Source organism: Vulpes lagopus, chromosome 2 (assembly GCF_018345385.1).
Source record: "Vulpes lagopus strain Blue_001 chromosome 2, ASM1834538v1, whole genome shotgun sequence".
Taxonomy (NCBI): Eukaryota; Metazoa; Chordata; class Mammalia; order Carnivora; family Canidae; genus Vulpes; species Vulpes lagopus.
In genome coordinates, this window is record NC_054825.1 from 131,088,611 (window position 1) to 131,102,772 (window position 14,162).

Genomic DNA, 14,162 nt, shown 5'->3' on the forward strand with positions numbered 1-14,162 from the left:
TATTTTTTAAAGGATATATTTTTGTTTTTCTTTTTATGAATGTTATCTTAAATAAAGGTTATATGGTTGCTTTATTTGGACAGTAGACCAAAGTGTAGCTGTTAATGACTTGGTTTAGTAGGTAGCATTAATGAGCATTTATTATAAATGAGCACTTACTCTGTGCCTAGTCCTAGATAACTGTTGCAGGTTTTACTCTGAACCAGTACCCATCTTCAGTCTTTTAGTTGATTGTGCTCTTGCCTTTACATACTCGGTCATGCTGGGTCTCCTTTACACTATTGTATGCAGCTTTTACTTTATTGCTTTGTTTTTGGTTTTAATTTCTTGAGTAGTTTTTTCATTGTTGTGTACATTTTATCCCATTATCTAGATTGTAAAATTGTTTGTGGAAGAGATAAGTTTGCTAATTTTATACTAACGAAGAACCTGCTACTGTGGGTGTCTAGTAGGCATTCAACAAATGCTTAATGATGAGTGACATGCTTAAGTTTCACAAAGTGCATATTTTTATGCAAATTAATTATAGTTGTTGAAATCTTGCTAAGAGGTACTGTAGTATGTAGCCTTATATTTTTAAAGTTACTGAAATTAAGTCCCATTTCTTCAGTAACTTATTTTTTAAAAAATATTTGAATTACACGTTTTGCACAGTGATGTTCTGTGCTTTTTTCAGACTAATTAATGGCAGTTGATTTCACTGTACATATTTGAATATTTATGTTCAAAGAAAATATAAGTGCATTTTATAAGAAAATATAAGTTTTTGGGCAACTCCTTTGTTCTTTAATGGATAGTAAGGTTTTTTGAGATATTAGGTTCATTATTCTCTTCGGTGCCTTATAGCTAAAAAATGTTAAGGGCTCATACTTCTCCCCAAACTTCCTAGTTCCAAAATATTTTACATTTGTTATCACCTTAAATATTAGGATTATTGTTTGATAGAGCTAAAACACTTTAAAGTCAGATAGCTATGAATACCTATAGAATTTTGTAGTTAAGAATTTTGTCTTAAAACTTGTTTTTAATTTTTTGTGAATCAGGGCCTTTGATTCTTTATACTGTTATTTTGTGAACTCTGTCCGGGTCAGATACAAGTATAATAATTGACTCTATTTATCTAATCTCCATTATATAGACTTAAATATTGTCTTTTTTTTCTTCCTTAAAATTTTTTTTGATGATTGCCTGTTAATATTTCTATCTTTCTCATATCCAATTTTAACCTGAAGGGAGAGGTGCATTCAGAGAAACACCATATGTAATTGACTATAACAGGAATGACTTTTGGAATAGATAATAACTTATCTGAAAAGATTGTATGAATTTACTATTGTAGATTAATTTTACTAGTTTTGTTGTTGTTTGTGTTTTCTCATGTTGACAGGGTTGCTTTAGACACTCTTGCTGCATTGCTAAAATCAAGTAAGTTTTTAAATACTAGAAATACTAGATACTATTTTTCCAAGTATTCTATCAACTGTGTTAAAGAAACTGGAAATGTAGATTTAGTCTGTAGTTGTAAAGCTAGTTTGTTAAATTTATTTATTTATTTATTTATTTATTTATTTATTTTTATTATTTTTTTTAGTTTGTTAAATTTAATGTCAAAGTTGATTCTGTTTTTTTCATATGGTTGATCGATATACGTCTTACGTAATGTCATTTCTGTTTATTGAGCTACAATATAGTACATTTATGTAATTTATTCAAGTACATTGACTTCCTTTTTTATAAGTTCATTATATAAAGTCCTGTTAATAGAGGCAGGTAATATGTAAATATATGTATCATCTTTTCAAAAGTGAAGTGATAACATGATATTGAGGATATTTACTATGAAGAATATTGTTAACAACTACTATATGTCAAACACAAGTGATTTTAGTTTAGAAACCTCTTATTAGAAATTTTATTTCTATCAAGTTCAAGTAACATTAAAAAATGACTATTGTAAATTTACAGTTTATTAATATTAAGTTCATTTATAAACTAAAGCAACTGTTTTATTTTCAAAAGTGAAGCATTGGAGTAAATGTGTTTTATGATATGATTTCTTTGGAGAGTAACTTATCTACATTATGTTTTCTCTCTCCAAGGTACTCAGTATCTGTGTTTTGTTTTTATTTTATTTTATTTTTTTGTATCTGTGTTTTAAATATTACTTTTGTTAGCACTTCCATTCTTGTTGGTTGATTAAATTAACATCTTAAGCATAACACTTAATCATAAGGATATGATGGCTTTATATATATATATATTTTTTATTGAAGTTGATTTATGATGGCTTTCAATGTTATTTTTCCCCAAAACTGTAAGACCAACTTGCTCTTAAATTTGAATGACCAGAATTGTTCATTTGAACAGTAGAAAATAATTAATTGATTGAAAATCTGGCATTTGGTAAGGTAATGATTTATTAAATTAAAAAAAATCACCTTAGGTATCAGTATTATATACCAGAGCATATAAAATTCAGTTAACAGTTTTATCTTTGAAATGAAATGTGTGGTACTCAATTAGATGAGCCGTGTAGTCTTATTTTCATATCTGATGTGATAAACCTTAGACCAAAATCAGAATACTTGGGTTAATTTTAAAAGATATTTGTAGCTTGGCTTTGTTGTGACCTGACTTTGTGGTTCACATTGTTATTTAAAGATTAATATTTAAATTAATATAGGCAAGCATATATTTTTGATTTAGAGAAGATTGAAATAGCTATTGAAACTGAAGCTTATTAATTTTCAGAATCACTGATGACAAAATCACTGATAAATAAGTCATTAAAAACTAAAACCCTCATAAGTTTCAGCTATTTATTGAAATTGATGAATCTAAGATGACAAATCTAGTATCTTCCATTTTAAATAGTAATCTTTCTTTTTACTGCCTCCTCCTTCAAAGGAGGATGGTGGGCAAGCATACCTGTTTTACTCCATCAGGTAAAAAAAAAAAAAAAGTGACTGACCAGCAAGATGAGTCTACTTTTATATCTGGTATGTTTTCATAGGGCACACGACCCTAGGATAAAAATTTAATGCAAGATAATGTTTAGTAGCACACTGCATATTTTTAAATGCATTGTGGCATTTTGGAACATTCACATTCCTTGATTTTTTTTTTTTAACTGTTTTTTGGGAAGGGGCAGTTATTTACTTAAGGTAAAAGAGGCTACTGTGATAACCTGAGCGAATGTAAAGCAAAGAACACATACACACACAGTGCAAAAGGACAGGTAGCCTAGGTACCTTCGCTAGCGTATAGATGAGATGCTGCAGTCTAAAGGGGAATCTGAGTTGTCTTTTAACAAGAGAAGGAAGAAGAGACCTAGACTGATTATGCGTTAGGTGTCCTGAACACATGACAAAAGCCCCTTTACTAAACTTTTTAGTTGTACTCGGTTAAGATTACAGACAGCTTTGTTCCCTTCTCTTCATTCAGCGCCTGTGTTGGAGTTATGGGCAAGTCTCTTATTTGATCTTAATAAGAATTTAAATATTTCACATAAATACCATTTAGGCTCCTGATATCTTTTTTTTTTTTTTTTTGGATGTCTTTTAAGAAAATCATATATGCAGCTAGTGAACCAAAGGCTTATATACTCCAGGTGGTGTAAACAAAGTGTATATTCCTTTAAAATAAAATAATAAATAATAAAATTCCAATAAAATACTATTGACCTGATTGTGTAAATAGCCACAGCCTTGGCCAACTAGCTCTTGAAGACACAGAAGAGGTTTTAAAGTTTTTACATAAAAAGCCGCTATCCCTGCCACATGAATTTCTTCTAGCTCTCCAAAGTCAGAACAGGGTTTCAGAGAGAGCCTTAGTAGTTTGTTGATCTCAGTATCTTTGTGTTCTAGGTATGTATTAGGAATTTGGATACTGTAGTAATTTTTTCAGGTAACTAAAAGCAGCAGAGCCTTACCTTACTGTTACATTATCCTAGTGCCTATGACATGAGGCAGGGTCAACTTGGGTGAGGGAGAGATTGGAATTTCTTTCCAACTAAACAAGCTCAGATAAATTGGTATTCCACATTAATTTGTGCTCTTCATCATGGCTCACCTATGTGTTGCTGGGTGGCGCAGGATGTTGCTAATGATAGGGTTCCCCTACTGCCATTTTAGTGAAATGTACCCTTTTGGCTAATAATCTAAAATATTAACACTTTAAAAATAATAAAGTAGATCAAATTTGTGGATTTCTGTTAATTCTACCCCAATAAAATAAACCATTTACAAAAAAACTTCTTTAATGTAGTTTTCATTACAGTAGATAATTAATGACCAGAAAGCAGTAAAGTGCTCCTTACGTTTCATTTACTAAAAGTTGTATAAGTAGTTTTAATTTAGTCTTGTTATGGCATGGAGATTTATGTACTTGTGGGGGTAATTAAAACAGTTGCTTTCAGTGGAAACACAGTTTGTAATAGAAGCTACAATCCAATGGAGTTCATTTCATGGGATCAAGATTTATAAGAGAAGTTACCATAATGACAGTGTCTTTTAACAAAATCATACTCACAGCTAGTAAGGTAAAGACATATATTCTATTTGGTATATTAAAGTCAGTATATGTGTAAGTTTTAAACTACATGAAACTTTAGTACTAACATTTAAAAAGATATAGCCCTCATTGTATTAAAGATATTTTGTTATCTTTTAACCACAAAACAGTATATGGGCAGATTCCTGGAAAATACTGTATCTTGCCATTTGAGACTTTTCATTTGTTAGAGAAAAAAATATTCAAATATGTGGCTGGTATATATATATATATTTTTTTTTTGAACAGAAATTATAAGAACTCATTACAATATTGTGATATTTTTAATTTAGTTTATTCTACCATTTTCTCTTACCATTTAAAAAATGTTCTTTCTCAATTTTCTTTTGTTAAAGAAACAAATGCCAGAAGAGCTGTAGACAGAGGATATGTCCAAGTCCTTTTAACAATTTATGTAGATTGGCACCGCCATGATAACCGACACAGAAACATGCTCATTCGAAAAGGAATTTTACAGAGTTTAAAAAGTGTTACAAACATCAAGTTGGGAAGAAAAGCATTTATAGATGCCAATGGAATGAAAATTCTGTATAATACTTCACAAGTAAGTTTTTTATTTTCTCTCAATTACTGTGATTATGTGTTAATGATAGTATTTGATTCTTAAGAAAACTTAATATTTGTATAAATACTAAAAGAAGTATGATAAGTATGTTTAAGAAAAAAAAACTGGAAACCAAAAGGCATAATCATTTCTCATGTGACCTCCTCGGACTGAGTTAGAGAAAGTACTCTATGCATATCTATGCAATATGAGATTTTAGGTAAAAGGAAGATAGATAAATCCATCCACCAGGCAGGAAGGGAATCCATATAACCGTGTTTTCTAAAATGTGCAGTTGCTTATACTCAGTTTTGCCTGTTCCCCTCTTAAGATATTATGGATCCTTTATAGCTGGTAAGGCAGTTCTGTTGTCTGTGAATGTTGTCAGTGACTTCCTTCTGGATAGACCTTCCTTTTACATAGAGAATGTAAAGAAGTGAAACCTGGGGTTAAGAATCCTAGTTTTGCCTGCCATCTTAACCATAAACCTTCTTGACACTATCTTTAGCAAGAGGGCTCTCAGCTCTGGGCAGTGGGGATATTACAATGCAACCACTTTGTTTTTAGAAGGCCAAAATTATTAGAAAGAAATCTGTCTTTTTAAAATTGCGGTAAATTATCTTGGCTGTGCCCTCTTGGTCTTAGACACAACAAATGGTCTCTTTCTACATGACACTAGTTAAGATATCTGAACACACTTTATGTTGGCCCTACACTTTTTCTTTTCTAGATCAATCATGTGCACTTGTTTTTACTATTCTTTTTTTTTTAATTTTTATTTATTTATGATAGTCACAGAGAGAGAGAGAGAGAGGTAGAGACACAGGCAGAGGGAGAAGCAGGCTCCATGCACTGGGAGCCCGATGTGGGATTCGATCCCGGGTCTATCAGGATCGAGCCCTGGGCCAAAGGCAGGCGCCAAACCGCTGCGCCACGCAGGGATCCCTTGTTTTTACTATTCTTAATGTAGACAATGATGGCTAATTGATATATTATGAAGAGATGGGTGACTTTGTTCATGCTACTAAACATTTCTGAGCCTTATTTTCTCATCTGTTCTGGCGGGTCACATGTGAAAATTTGTATTGAAGATTTTTTTTTTTTTATTGGACTTCAGTTTGCCAACATATAGCATAACACCCAGTGCTCATCCCTTCAAGTGCCCCCCTCAGTGCCCATCACAAAATCACCCCAACCCCCGGCCCACCTCCCCTTCCACTACCCCTTGTTCAGTTCCCAGAGTTAGGAGTCTCTCATGTTCTGTCTCCCTCTCTGATATTTTCACTCATTTTCTCTCCTTTCCCTTTATTCCCTTTCACTATTTTTTATATCTCCCAAATGAATAAGACCATATAATGTATATCCTTCTCCTATTGATTTATTTCACGCGCATAATACCCTCCAGTTTCATCCACATTGAAGCAAGTGGTGGGCATTTGTCATTTCTAATGGCTGAGTAATATTCCATTGTATACATGGACCAATCTCTTTATCAATTCATCTTTCGATGGACACTGAGGCTCCTTCCACAGGTGGCTATTGTGGACATTGCTGCTATAAACATCAGGGTGCAGGTGTCCCGGCATTTCACTGCATCTGTATCTTTGGGGTAAATCCCCAGCAGTGCAATGGCTGGGTCGTAGGGCAGCTCTGTTTTTAACTCTTTGAGGAACCTCCACACAGTTTTCCAGAATGGCTGCACCAGTTCACATTCCCACCAACAGTGCAAGAGGGTTCCCCTTTCTCCACATCCTCTCCAACATTTGTTGTTTCCTGTCTTGTTAATTTTCACCATTCTCACTGGTGTAGGGTGGTATCTCATTGTGGTTTTGTTTTGTATTTCCCTGATGGCCAGGGATGCGGAGCATTTTCTCCTGTGTTTGTTGGCCATGTCCATGTCTTCCTCTGTGAGATTTCTGTTCATATCTTTTGCCCATTTCATGATTGGATTGTTTGTTTCTTTGCTGTTGAGTTTAATAAATTCTTTATAGATCTTCAGATACTAGCCCTCTATCTGATAGTCACTTGCAAATATCTTCTCCCATTCTGTAGGTTGTCTTTTAGTTTTGTTGACTGTTTCTCTTGCTGTGCAGAAGCTTTTTTATCTTGATGAAGTCCCACTAATTCATTTTTGCTTTTGTTTCCCTTGCCTTCGTGGATGTATCTTGCAAGAAGTTGCTGTGGCCAAGTTCAAAAAGGGTGTGGCCTGTGTTTTCCTCTAGGATTTTGATGGATTCTTGTCTCACATTTAGATCTTTCATCCATTTTGAATTTATCTTTGTGTATGGTGTAAGAGAATGGTCTAGTTTCATTCTTTTTTTTGCACGTGGCTGTCCAATTTTCCCAGCACCATTTATTGAAGAGACTGTCCTTTTTCCAGTGGATAGTCTTTCCTGCTTTGTCGAATATTAGTTGACCATAGAGTTGAGGGTCCATTTCTGGATTCTCTATTCTGTTCTATTGATCTCTGTGTCTGTTTTTGTGCCAGTACCACACTGTTTGATGACCACAGCTTTGTAGTACAACCTGAAATCTGGCATTGTGATGCCCCCAGCTCTGTTTTTTTTTTTTTTTTTAAATATTCCCCTGGCTACTCGGGGTCTATTCTGTTTCCACACAAATCTTAAGATGATTTGTTCCAACTCTCGGAAGAAATCCATAGTATTTTGATAGGGATTGCATTAAATGTGTACATTGCCCTGGGTAGCATTGACATTTTCACACTATTAATTCTTCCAGTCCATGAGCATGGAATATTTTTCCATCTTTTGTGTCATCCTCAATTTCTTTCAGAAGCGTTCTGTAGTTTTTAGGGTATAGATCCTTTACCTCTTTGGTTCGGTTTATTCCTAGGTATCTTATGCTTTTGGGTGCAATTGTAAATGGGATTGACTCCTTTCTCTTTCTTCAGTCTCATTGTTAGTGTCTAGAAATGCCACTGGTTTCTGGGCATTGATTTTGTATCTTGCCACACTCTTAAATTGCTGTATGAGTTCTAGCAATCTTGGGGTGGAGTCTTTTGGGTTTTCTTTTTTTTTTTTTTTAATTTTTTTTTCTTTTGGGTTTTCTATGCACAGTATCATGTCATCTGCAAAGAGGGAGAGTTTGACTTCTTCTTTGCCAATTTGAATGCCTTTTATTTCTTTTTGTTGCCTGATTGCTGAGGCTAGGACTTCTCTAGTACTGTGTTGAATAGCAGTGGTGAGAGTGGACATCCCTGTCGTGTTCCTGATCTTAGGGGAAAGGCTCCCAGTGTTTCCCCATTGAGAAAAGCCATAGATGGCTTTTAAGATGCTGAGGAATGTTCCCTCTATCGCTACACTCTGAAGAGTCAGGAATGGATGCTGTATTTTGTCAAATGCTTTCTCTGCATCTATTGAGAGGATCATGTGGTTCTTGTTTTTTCTCATGTTGATATGGTCTATCACATTGATTGCTTTATGAGTGTTGAACCAGCCTTGCATCCCGGGGATAAATCCCACTTTGTCATGGTGAATAATCTTCTTAATGTACTGTTGGATCCAATTGGCTAATATCTTGTTGAGAATTTTTGCATCTGTGTTCATCAGGGATAATGGTCTATAATTCTCCTTTTTGGTGGGGTCTTTGTCTGGTTTTGGAATTAAGGTGATGCTGGCCTCATAGAACGAGTTTGGAAATATTCCATCTCTATCTTTCTGAACAGCTTTAGTAGAAAAGGTATGGTTTCTTCTATAAACGTTTGATAGAATTCCCCTGGGAAGCCATTTGGCCCTGGACTTCTGTGTCTTGGGAGGTTTTTGATGACTGCTTCAATTTCCTCCCTGGTTATCGGCCTGTTCAGGTTTTCTATTTCTTCCTGTTCCAGTTTTGGTAGTTTGTGGTTTTCCAGAAATGCGTCCAATTCTTCTGATTGCCTAATTTATTGGCGTATAGCTGCTCATAATATGTTTTTAAGTCGTTTGTATTTCCTAGGTATTGGTGGTGATCTCTCCTTTTTCATTCGTGATTTTATTAATTTGAGTCTTTTCTCTTTTGTTTTTAGTAAGGCTGGCTAATGGTTTATCTATCTTATTAATTCTTTGAAAGAACCAACTCCTGGTTCTGTTGATCTGTTCCACAGTTCTTCTGGTCTCTATTTCATTGAAAATAGAGATTTTTGCTCAAATCTTTATTAACTGTCTTCTTCTGCTGGGTGTAGGTTTTATTTGCTATTCTTTCTCCAGCTCCTTTAGGTGCAAGGTTAAGTTTTGTATTTGAGTTCTTTCCAGTTTTTGGATGGATATTTGTATTGCAATGTATTTCTCCCTCAGGACTGCTTTTGCTGTGTCCCAAAGATTTTGAACGGTTGTATCTTCATTCTCATTAGTTTCCATGAATCTTTTTAATTCTTCTCTAATTTCCTGGTTGACCCTTTCATCTTTTAGCAGGATGCTCTTTAACCTCCACGTGTTTGAGTTTCTTCCAAATTTCTTCTTGTGATTGAGTTCTAGTTTCAAAACATTATGGTGTGAAAATATGCAGGGGACAATCCCAATCTTTTGGTATTGGTTGAGACCTGATTTGTGCCCCAGGATGTGAGAAAGTTTCTCTCTATTCTGGAGAAAGTTCCATGTGCACTTGAGAAGAATATGTATTCAGTTGCGTTTGGATGTAAAGTTCTGTAAATATCTGTGAAATCCATCTGGTCCAGTGTATCATTTAAAGCTCTTGTTTCTTTGGTGATGTTGTGCTTAGATTATCTGTCAATTACAGAAAGCACCGTGTTCAAGTCTCCCAGTATAAGTGTATTATTATCTAAGTATGTCTTAACTTTGGTTGTTAATTGATTGATATACTTGGCAGCTCCCACATTAGGGGCATAAATACTCATGATTGTTAGGTCCTCTTGTTGGGTAGATCTTTTAAGTGTGCTATAGTGTCCCTCTTCATTTCTTACTATAGTCTTTAGGATAAACTGTCATTTATCTGATATGAGGATGGCTACCCCTGCTTTCTTTTGAGGACCATTTGAATGGTAAATGGTTCTCCAACCTTTCATTTTCAGGCTTAGGTCTAAAATGAGTCTCTTGTAGACAGCAAATCGGTGGGTCTTGCTTTTTTATCCAGTCTGAAACCCTGTACCTTTTGATGGCATCATTAAGCCCATTCTTGTTCAGAGTTACTATTGAAAGATATGGATTTAGTGTCATAATACTTATTCAGTCCCTGTTTTTGTGGATTGTTTCCTTGGACTTCCTCTTTGTTTTACAGAGTCTCCCTTAATATTTCTTGCAGAGCTGGTTTGGTAGTCACATATTCTTTCAGTTTCTGCCTATCTTGGAAGCTCTTTATCTCTCCTTCTATTCTGAATGAGAGCCTTGCTGGGTAAAGTATTCTTGGTTGCGTGTTCTTCTCGTTTAGGACCCTGAAAATTATTACCTGCCAGCCCTTTCTGGCCTGCCCGGTCTCTGTGGAGAGGTCTGCTGTTAACCTAATGCTTCCTCCCACAAAGATTAGGGATTTCTTGTCTCTTGCTGCTTTAAGGATTTTCTCTTTATCTTTGAAATTCACAAGTTTCACTATTAAATGTTGAGGTGTTGAACGGTTTTTATTGATTTTAGGCGGGGATCTCTCTATCTCCTGGATCTGAATGCCTGTTTCACTCCCCAAGTTAAGGAAGTTCTCAGCTATGATTTGTTCAAATACATTTTCTGGTCCTCTGTCCCTCTCGGCGCCCTCTGGAACCCCAATTAAATGTAGATGTTTTCTTCTGAGGCTGTCATTTATTTCCCTTAACCTTTCCTCATGATCTTTTTTTTTTTTTTTTTTAAGATTTTATTTATTTATTCTTGAGACTGATAGAGAGAGAGAGAGAGAGATTGGCAGAGACATAGGCAGAGGGAGAAGCAGGTTCCATGCAGGGAGCCTGATGTGGGACTTGATCCTGGGTCTCCAGGATCAATCCCTGGGCTGAAGGCAGTGCTAAACCACTGAGCCACCTGGGCTGTCCTCCTCATGATCTTTTAATTGTTTTTCTTTTTAATCCTCAGCTTCCATCCTTGCCATCAACTTGTCTTCTCTGTCACTCACTCAGTCTTCTACCTCATTATCCTTGTTGTTAGGACCTCCAGTTTGGATTGCATCTCATTTAATTGATTTTTAATTTTGGCCTGATTTGATCTAAATTCTGCAGTCATGAAGTCTCTTGAATCCTTTATGCTTTTTTCCAGAGCCACCATAGCTTTATAATTGTGCTTCTGAATTGCTTTCTGACATTGAATTGTAATCCAACTTCTGTAACTGTGGGAGAGAGTACTCTTTTTGATTATTTTTTTTGTGGTGAGTTCTTCCTTCTAGTCATTTTGCTTAGTGCAGAGTGGCTAAAAACAAGTTGTACTGGAGAAAGGAAGGAAAGATAGAGAAAGAGCAAACAAACAAAAAACAAGGAGGGTTATCCTCTGATTCTATATACTGTAAGTCCTCGACTTCCCCTGGAGCGTTCCAGCACTGCTTGGTCAAGAACTTGCTCTTCCCCTGTCCTTCCAGCCAGTCTTCTGGGGAAGGGGCCTTCTCTGCTTATTTTCAGGTGTGTGCACTTGTGGGAGCTGTCCTGCCCCCTGCCAGGTGTACTGCTCAGTGGGAGTCGTTTATCCTTTGAGGCTCCTGCTTCCTGACAGCCAGGCTCAGTCCGAGGCACAAGGTGACACCAGGAGGAACAACAACAGTTGCGGCGGCCAGCTCTCCAGCTCAGGAGTCAGCTCCAGCAATAACTACCGCAGTCTCCCAGTCCGTAGAGGCTTGGATGCTCCGGGCGCGGGGAGAGCTGATCTGCATTGCTTGGGGGCGCTCAGTGGCTGGAGTGTCCCTGCTCTCCTGTGTTTTCCCAGGCTCCGCCTGTCCCAAGGGGAGCGCTGGATCCTGGGCTGTGTCTCCCACTGCCTTGGGCTCCGGGGCCTGCACTGCTGGATTCGTGCTCCTGGAGCTGCGCAGCCCCCTCCATGTGGAGCTGCTGTCTGAGCTGCTCCCAGGCCTAGCTGGGCACACGTGGGGCATGCGCTGGAGTCTTTATGGAGCTTGTCCTGCGGTGTGTGGCACGCTCTCCCCTGGGGCACACTTCCTCTGTTAGTGACCTCGGGAACCTCAGGGCTCCATTGCCCTTCCTGGGATCCTGTCCGAGTTCCTGCGAGCACCTTTCTGTCCGGGAAGATTGGTAAAGTTCCTGCTTCTCTGGCACTGGGCTTTCCTGTCCTGGAGGCTCTCACTGCCTGATGTTAGCCAGGCTCCTCGTGGGGGCCCCTCCCCGACTGGATGCTTTATTTATTTATTTACTACCCCCCTCCCTCTTTCTACCTTATAGAAGTGCGAAATCTTCCCACTGTAGCATTCCAGCTGTTCTCTCTTTAAATCTCAGGTCGAATTCATAGGTTTTTCAGGTTGATTTGAAAGTTATCTAGGTAATTTGGTGGGGATAGGTGACTTGGGGACCCTACTCTTCTGCCATCTTGCCCCGCTCTGTATTGAAGATTTTATGGGATGTCAAAGTGCTATCTAAATGCCAGTTGTCAATAATAATAATAATAATAATGTTGTATGTTATATGTTCAAATACTCTGTCCATTAACCCTTGTCAAGATTAGATACCAGGATAGCGCATTACACTCTTAAAACTTAAAATCATGGTATTTCAGGCTATTTTTGTAATAAGTTGAAGAGCCGACTGATTAGAGGTATTATTGTATAATAATTGATAGAGTTCTGAGAAAGACCCAGTCAACGCATGTTCCTTTTTATTTCTTATAGCTTTCTCAGTGTCTTTTTTACTTAATGTTTTTTTTTTCCTTTGTCCCTTAAATTAAAAAGAATATTTCTTTTATGACCTAGGCTTGCTAAATGCCTTGTAGGTCACTCAGATATTACTTAGCACAGTAATTCATCCTTATCTGTTAGTCATCCAATCCAAGATCCTCTGGATCTTAGATGCCTGAAACCTTGGATGGTACTCTACCTTATTTATACAATATATGTTTTCCTATACATACATACCTGTGATAAAGTTTGATTTATTACTTAACCCCAGTAAGAGATTAACAACTAATAAAATAGAACAGCTATAACAATATACTATAATAAAAGTTAAGTGAATATGGTCCCTCTCAAAATATCTTATTGTACTGTACTCATCCTTCTTATGATAATGTGAGATGCCCCTGTGATGTGATGAAGTGAGATGAAATAATGTAGATATGTTGTCTTATAGCATTAGGGCTAATATTGATCTTTTGACAGCTGATCTTAGGTCCAAAGGAAGATCATTTGTGCTCGGCCACAGTTGACCATGGATAACTGAAATCAGGGATAAAAGGGGACTAATATACTTTGGTGACTTTTGGTGCCAAAGATGGTACGGATTTCTGCTTGGTTAAGGTATTTTAGGAAAAGTTTACTAAATTTGCCACATGAAGTTCTTACTTATGAAGAGATACTTCCGAATAGCCAAAGCTATTGTATAATCATATTATATTTAAATATTGGTTTTTGTGATATTTTTCTCTTGAAAATTATTGATATATTTATGAAGTAATGTAAAACTGATTCAATTATTCACCAAAGGCATATTACCTTTTTCTTAAAAAACAGGAATGTTTGGCAGTCAGGACTCTTGATCCACTTGTCAACACCTCCAGTCTGATCATGAGGAAGTGTTTTCCTAAAAATCGCCTGCCACTCCCAACGATTAAAAGTTCTTTCCATTTCCAGTTGCCAGTTATTCCTGTGACGGGGCCTGTGGCCCAGCTCTACAGTTTACCCCCTGAAGGTAAGACCGCACGTTTACTGTTGGCTTTCCATGGTTCTTGGAATTGTGTGACTGTTGACTTTTTTTGCTCGTTTCCAGTTTATAGCAAAAGGAGACCTTAATGAACACAGTACACTTTCACATATTTTAGTTATTTCTTCAAATATAAGAAATTGGGGTCTGATAATTAAGGGAAGTGGTGTGGAATGTGTTACATATATATGTAAATTTGAATTTGAAAAAATTTAAACTTTACATAGGAACATTATTTCATAGGTTACATACATTTTC

The 14,162-nt window shown here is 36.5% G+C and overlaps 1 protein-coding gene across 4 annotated transcripts in view; it reads left to right on the forward strand.

Moving 5' to 3' along the window:
- Positions 1 to 14,162, forward strand: part of AGTPBP1 (ATP/GTP binding carboxypeptidase 1) — a 174,944-nt gene that overhangs the window by 70,407 nt on the left and 90,375 nt on the right. For all 4 annotated transcript variants that reach the window (XM_041743506.1, XM_041743508.1, XM_041743507.1 and 1 more), the window contains 3 exons: positions 1,388 to 1,425; positions 4,908 to 5,116; positions 13,715 to 13,892. In XM_041743506.1, coding sequence (XP_041599440.1) covers positions 1,388 to 1,425; positions 4,908 to 5,116; positions 13,715 to 13,892 — 425 coding nt within the window. The remainder of the gene's footprint in view (positions 1 to 1,387; positions 1,426 to 4,907; positions 5,117 to 13,714; positions 13,893 to 14,162) is intronic.